The sequence below is a fragment of the Symphalangus syndactylus genome, chromosome 3, assembly GCF_028878055.3.
Source record: "Symphalangus syndactylus isolate Jambi chromosome 3, NHGRI_mSymSyn1-v2.1_pri, whole genome shotgun sequence".
Lineage (NCBI taxonomy): Eukaryota > Metazoa > Chordata > Mammalia > Primates > Hylobatidae > Symphalangus > Symphalangus syndactylus.
The window spans coordinates 113,571,985-113,579,601 of record NC_072425.2 but is presented as its reverse complement, the minus strand read 5'-3'; the positions used below and the strand labels follow the sequence as shown (position 1 = coordinate 113,579,601).

The 7,617-nt window shown below is 39.1% G+C and overlaps 1 protein-coding gene across 3 annotated transcripts in view; it reads right to left on the bottom strand.

Moving 5' to 3' along the window:
- Positions 1–1,122: 1,122 nt before the first annotated feature.
- ABCB1 (ATP binding cassette subfamily B member 1) overlaps positions 1,123–7,617 on the bottom strand; it is a 220,939-nt gene continuing 214,444 nt past the window's right edge. For all 3 annotated transcript variants that reach the window (XM_055272791.2, XM_055272792.2, XM_055272794.2), the window contains 2 exons: positions 5,699–5,845; positions 1,123–4,254 (listed from right to left, as the gene is read on the bottom strand). In XM_055272791.2, the coding sequence (XP_055128766.1) occupies positions 4,048–4,254; positions 5,699–5,845 (354 nt within the window). In that variant the 3' untranslated portion in view covers positions 1,123–4,047. The remainder of the gene's footprint in view (positions 4,255–5,698; positions 5,846–7,617) is intronic.

Genomic DNA, 7,617 nt, shown 5'->3' with positions numbered 1-7,617 from the left:
GAACAAATCCTCCTCCTTCTAAAGAGTTCCTCATCTCCCTCACTGTCACAGCATTTCCCAGCCGGCCTCTATCCTCCCTCCCCCTCTTACTAGGCTGTGTGTGTTTCTCATAGCTACCTGTTCTCTGTTCTTACTAACCCAACTCAGAGCCACATTACCCTTGCCACTTGCATGTTTTCTCTTAAATAAAAGCATCTTATTTAGCTTCACTGATTTGAGGCACGTATTAGTTTCCTGAGACTACTGTGACAAATTACCACAAGCATGGTGGGTTAAAACAACAGAAGATTCTTCTCTCCTAGTTCTGGAAGCCAGAAATCCAAAATCCAGCAGGACTACAATTCCTTCATGGACTCTAGGGGATAATCCATTTTTTTTGTCTCTTCCAGCTTTTGGTGGCTGCTGGCATTTCTTGACCTGTGGCTGCATCACTCCGATTTCTGCTCCCATGATCACATCACCTCCTCTTCTTCTGTGTGAAACCTTCTTGTGCCTCACTTTTATAAGGACACTGGACCTTGGATTTAGGGCCCACCAGAATAATCCAGGATGATCTCCTCAAGATCTTTATATCTGTAAAGACCTTTTCTCCAAGTTAAGTCACATTCATAGGTTCTGAGGATTAGGATGCGGAGATGCCTTTTTGGAGGCCACCATTCAACTCACTGCAGGGCTTTTCCTGTCCAATCCCTCTGGGTGGGTACCAGTATTTTCACCACATTATGCTCCTATTCAGAGTCATCAATGGTTTTTCATTTTCTCTCTCTTCAAATCTGAATTCCTCTTCCTGGCATTCTAGGCTTACCACAATTTGGCCCCACCTAAATTTGGTACCTCACCAACATCCCATAATTTACTTCACCAGACATTTAGTGAGTGTCTACTATGCCTAAGACACTGTTTCTAGGCTTTTGGGGACACCAAGATAAATACAGTGTCACCCAGCCTTCACAGAGCATGTGGCCCTGCTGAGGAGACAAATGTACACAGCTGACTATGAAACACAACACAACAAACAATACAGTCCCTTCCCACCAGGCAGCCTCTGTGCTATGCACACTCCCGCTACTCTGCTGCATTCATCCATTCTCACACTGCTGTGAAGAACTACCCAACACTTGGTCATGTATAAAGAAAAGAGGTTTAATTGACTCACAATTCCACAGGCTGTACAGCAGGCATGGGTGGGGAGGCCTCAGGGAGCTTATAATCATGGCAGAAGGGTGAAGGGGAAGGAAAAACATCTTCCCATGGTGGCAGGAGAGAGAGAGAGGGAAGCAGGAAGTGCTACACACTTTTAAACAACCAGATCTTGTGAGAACTCACTCACTATCATGAGAACAGCAAGGGGAAAATCTGCTGCCACAATCCAATCACCTCCCACCAGGTCCATTCCCCAACGTTGGGGATTACAATTCAACATGAGATTTGGGTGGAGGCACAGAGCCAAACCATATCACATGCTTTTAACTATTATCCATGATGTGTGACACTTAATCACATAGTCCCACAGCTTCACTACTGTAATCACCTTTTGTGTCACTCAAGAAAATGTTTCTTAAACATAAGAACTTCTGCTTCTCTTACTTTTTACCAGAGTTACTATAAGAGTGTTAGAAATAATGGCGTACATGTCTCTGAGTGAGACTTTGCTTGTACTAAAATCATTTGTTGCATCTGAGATCACTGGTTGAATATGGTAATTGACACTGTGAGGTAAATTTGGAGAAAATAAATGGTGTGAAAAAGAGCACCCCCCTCTCTGCCAGCCTTTAATGTTAAAGGGGCAGCAATATACTCAAGCAGAAAAAGCTGGAGGCCCTGGGTGGGGCTCCACCTCCATGCAACTCCAGCCAGGGCAAAACAGTGAACAGGGAAACATGGTTCAGAGACAGCCAACGAGTGTCATCAACTACAGCAACTAGACTGTGCAAATGACAGTAAAAAATACTTTTATTTTTCTTTTTATAGACATCTAAGAAATTTTATCCCAGCTACTCAGGAGGCTGAGGCAAGAGAATCGCTTGAACCCGGAGGTGGAGGTTGCAGCGAGCCGAGATCACCACTGCACTCTAGTCTAGCCTGGTCAACAGAGCAAGACTACGCTTCAAAAAAAAAAAAAAAAGAAAGAAAGTGTCCTTACAGCAGACATACAAAGAGTTGGGGGAAAAATTTTTAAGAAGTCAAACCAAGTGACATGGTTTTATGCTTCTATTCACATAAATTTATCAAAATTTCCTAAACTAAGCACACTTTTTAAAGCCTTAAAATTTTAAAACAACAGCTGAAAACTTAGGAGATAAAATCATTTCTAATTCTGGTTTATTTTTGACTGTCTCTCAGAAGTTTAAATATATATATTATATATAAAATTATATATAATATATATAAAATTAGATATATGTAAACTGTATCTATAGTTACAGATATATAAATATAGATAGATAACTATAGATACATAAATATAGATTTATATTATATATATAATATAAAAGAAGCCACCATATTTTTCAAGCCATTTGGCAACCATTTTTTCTTCATACAAATTATATTTTGTAATATTCTTCAACTTAATTTTCTAATGATTATATGGTATTCCATTTTGTGAATACACCAAAATTTAATGTATGATCTCTTACTGTTAAATATTTAGATCTTTCCAATTTTCAATATTATAAGTAATGCTACTAAAAGTATCCTTTTACATATCTCTTAAATCCTTAGAATTACAATTGCTGTCTTGAAGGATATACATTTATAATTTTTACTTACATTATCAAATAACAGAGAAGTTTATATCAATGACCAATTCAACTAACAAGGAATGTCACATTAGATTTTTTTATTCATCATTAAATTACAAGACAAAAAATGGTATTTTGTTTTAATTTGCATTTATTTGATTGTTGAAACTGTATACATTTTTCTCATGCATTTCTTCTTTGAGAATTACCTGATTATATCCTTTCCTATTTTTTTTCCTGGAGGTGATGGCTTCTTTTTTTTATTCTTAGAAGTTCCTTATTTAAGATAGCAATTGTTTATAGTAAATATAGTTTATAATGTTAATAATGCTTTTTGGCTAATTTTAAAAAATTTTTCATCCAGAGTACCAACCTTTGGAATATATTTTTTTCTTTTTTCATCATGTTTGTATCAAGATGTAGTTAAACTCATGGCACATTTTAAACATCTGTAAGTCAGAAGGATCACTTTTGGAAGAGGCCAATTACTGGCAAAAGTGATTCATTATCAAGACAAAAAGTAAATGTACTTTCGAAGTGTAAAAATCTTTAAAAATCCTTAAAGAACCCTTTATAAAAGCAATGCAAAGTATTTACTGTACATCTGAATAATATGCGCTTCATAATTGTGCCTCACCCCACCTCCTAAAATCTTATATTGATCTGTGTTTTGGGTTTGAGAGCCACCTTAATATGGAAATGCAAGAATCAGCAGGATCAAGTCCAAGAAGAATGAAGCCAGATGGTTCTGTAAGACCCAATGTGAATAGACATATACAACAGGAATTATTTAAACTGCTTAACCATTCCCACAAAAATGAGTAGATATAGTTAAAGAAAACTTTTTTAAAGCAGAAGTTATCTACAATATTCCAATTGAGAGAAGATATATTCACAGGCAGTTTGGACAAGATGACTTCCGGTCATATGAAAGTTTAGTTTTATTATAGACACTTTACGCAAACATTTCAATACTTTTTGCTACTTCTATAATCTTTCAGCAAGGCAGTCAGTTACAGTCCAAATGAGAAAATATAAACAAAATTGCACATTTTATCTTTAAAAATCTACTTTAATTCTGTTATAAAATTTATAGTGCAGTTTAAACTATGATTTCTCTCCACTTGATGTTGTCTCTCACTCTGTTCCTTTAATTACGAAGTCTCTGAAGACTCTGAACTTGATTGAGGAAATGTTAAACAGATACCTCTTCATAATTCTGTAAGTGCTTGCTTTTAACTTTGAATAAATGCCATATCTAAACAAATATTAAAAAGTATTTAACATCTCATACAGTCACAGTTCACTGGCGCTTTGTTCCAGCCTGGACACTGACCATTGAAAAATAGATGCCTTTCTGTGCCAGCAGCTGCTGATGTGTGCCGTGCTCCTTGACTCTGCCATTCTGAAACACCACTATTAAGTCTGCATTCTGGATGGTGGACAGGCGGTGAGCAATCACAATGCAGGTGCGGCCTTCTCTGGCTTTGTCCAGGGCTTCTTGGACAACCTATTCCATAATCACATAGATTAATTCTCATAATAGTTATTTTCCCTAATTCCTCTTCCATAAAAAGTCCACAACAGGACGGGCGCAGTTGCTCATGCCTGTAATCCCAGCACTTTGGGAGGCCAAGGCAGGCAGATCACGAGGTCAGATCGAGACCATCCTGGCTAACACAGTGAAACCCCGTCTCTACTAAAAATACAAAAAATTAGCCAGGCGTGGTGGTGGGCGCCTGTAGTCCCAGCTAGTTGGGAGGCTGAGGCAGGAGAATGGCATGAACCCGGGAGGCAGAGCTTGCAGGGAGCCAAGACTGCGCCACTGTGCTCCAGCCTGGGTGACAGAGCGAGACTCCATCTCAAAAAAAAAAAAAGCTCCACAACGATACAACAATAGATCCTTCTTAACAAGGTGTCAGTGAAATAGAACAGGTTTTTGAAAACAAAGGATTTGTCATATCAGAAGATGACTGAACCCTAATTTGGGTTAGTTCCGAGGCAGCAGTTATCTACCCCTAACATTTTTTTTTCTTTATTTGAAACGGCCTCACTCTGTCACCAGGGTGGAGTGTAGTGGCGCAATCATGGCTTACTGCAGCCTCAACCTCCTGGGCCCAAGCGATTCTTCCACCTCAGCCTCCTGAGATTACAGGTTCCCACCGCCATGCCTAGCTAATTATTTTATTTTTTGTAGAGACAAGGTCTTTCTATGTTGCCCAGGCTAGTCTCAAAACTCCTGGGCTCAAGTGATCCTCCCACCTCAGCCTTCCAAAGTGTTGGGGTTACAGGTGTGAGCCATGGCAGTAGGTGCTGGCCAGCAGTCATCTACTCTAAAGTTAAGGCAGTAAATACGGTTCACTGACTCATTTAAAAACATTTACTAATGTGTTTACCTTAGTTTCAAGGATGTTACAACATCCTTGAAAACAGACCTCAAATCCAGCTCACAGCAAATTCAAGAAGCCTGAGCAAAGGCCAAATACAGACTCCCGACCCCGAATTTTTTTATTGTAAAGTAGAGAATACCTCATACTGAGTTCGTCTTTCAGATAATCTGAATTCTTAACCTTTTCTCTGACTAGAAATGATTGCTAATATTTATCTTAAAAGGTACAGCAGATTTTAACATTGTCTTACCCTACCACTTTTCCTTATGGTTGCTGAAGAGATGCTGCCAGTAGAAGTAGGAAATACGGCTCCTGAAAGCAGCTTCTTAGGTCAACGCAAAGTGATCTAGTGATGGTTTATGAAGCATATGTGCTCTAAGACTAATCTGCCTTGTGTCATCTTTACTCTCCTGAATAACAGCTACAGAAGGTGTTTACATTTTACTGAAAGGCGATGTAAGTAACAATCAATAATCTGGCTACATTTTGTTCTTTACTATGGAGAACACAGCATTTTTAAGGATGACTGATTGAAGTATGGATGAACCCAATTTAAATTCTTACCTTTTCACTTTCTGTATCCAGAGCTGATGTGGCTTCATCCAAAAGCAAAATATGAGGCTGTCTAACAAGGGCACGAGCTATGGCAATGCGTTGTTTCTGGCCACCAGAGAGCTGAGTTCCTTTGTCTCCTACTCTAGTGCTGTATTTCTGTAAATAAGGTTTTGTTGTTAAGAAAGTAGAACTGAAAGGAAAGTTCTAACAGCTTGCTTATAGAAAGTAGAATAGACGATTCTATACACTCCAAAAATTTAGGTTCAGAAGCTAAAAATGGTTCATGAATAATTAAGGAAAGAACAGTAAAAAAGCCCAAAATGGCAGGTTTACTATCTATTTGAAAATAAATGTTTGGACCTTAAGATGATATGTTTTAGTGTAAACAGGTCAGTATTTTAACGAAGAAGAATATTGTTGCAACATTAGTATCTTCCATCTTCTGGTTTCATTATATTTGGGACAAAGATTGGCAGGAGAAAGGAAATTTGATTTGAACAAAGTATTCATAATAAAATAATTGAAGCTCATCTTACTTGTAACCAGCAGGTGACACTCTCTGCATGATTTTAAATTGAGGAAAGACATTCTTGGGATGTTAGCCTTTTAGTGTCTGTTTTTATGAAAGTATCTCCAACACTTAAACAATTTTAATGGATGCTACTTAAAGGATTCCATTTTGATATCTAACTTTGAAAATGAACATCTCCTTTTTAAACATTTTTGCTGTTAGAGTGCTCCCAAAATTCTTCCTATATTGTTTCCCACAATGGATAATTGTCACCAACTATTCACTATGATGACAGGGACAGCAGTTAAAGGTTACTCAGGAGAGAGCAGAAACAGGAGTGACTGCACTTGTAACCTAGAAAACAATACTATCTTATTATTTCCAGGCCCTTGCCAGGCTGAAATTTTAGTACAGCGTTGCCTATTTTTATTTGCTGTATCTGGTGACCCTAGTTTTGTGGCACTCAGCCCTGGGTTCCCCCTGTAAATAGAGGGAGAAGACACCAGATGAGGTTTTGGCAGATGCTTGGAACTGACTCTACCCCAGAGCTGTGGCTGTCTCAGAAGGCAGGAGCACTGAAGTGTGTCTCATGTGAGTGGAGGGTTTACTAGTTGCACTCTTGATATAGTACTGATACTGTTGAGGCAGATAAAGGCAGTGCGGCAATCTTACAAGGAGGTAACTAAACCAGCCACCTACAGGGTGAGGTAAATCCTAGTATTAATCACTTAGGAGAAGTGGATCCTTAGGTAATAGGACTTAGGGGGTTTACCTTTTCTCTCCTGCTCTAGACACTGAGGAAGAGAATTATGGTGTCTACAGGTGTGTTCTGTGTGACAGATTAGAGACCAGGATCCCAGAAAGGTTGAAGTCCCTGTGGTAGACAAATGCCAGAGGGGCAAAGTATATTTAAGAAGATAGATAATAGTTACTCTCTGTGTTTGTGTTTTATTAACCCCTAGCCCAGTGGTTCCCCAACTTGAGCCTGCATCAGTATTACCTGGGCTCTTAAAACGTGGATTGCTGGATCTGCAGTCCTAACAGGTTCTCAGGTGATGCTGATCCGTGTCTATACTTGAGAACCACTATCCTCTCAACAGTAAAGGGGATTGGAGCTTTCTGTTTTAAATGTTTGAACCTGGAGAAGGGTCAATTATCCAGTTGGGCTAGACTGTGAAAGAAGGGTGGGAGACAAGGCCACCTCCCTGAGATTTAATGAGATTGGTGTCAGCAGTTATCCAAAGAAGAGCCTATGGAAGAAGGGAATCTTGGGAAAGAGAGCCACCTGCTGTTGCTTGCCTGCCTCCTGAGGAAACTGTCTTCCCTGCCGGGTTGAGGCTCCTGAGCTTTGTTTTAGGGGGCACTTCCTTAGAATAAAGAGCATAACTGGTGATAATGGGTGAGGTAGATTATCTAG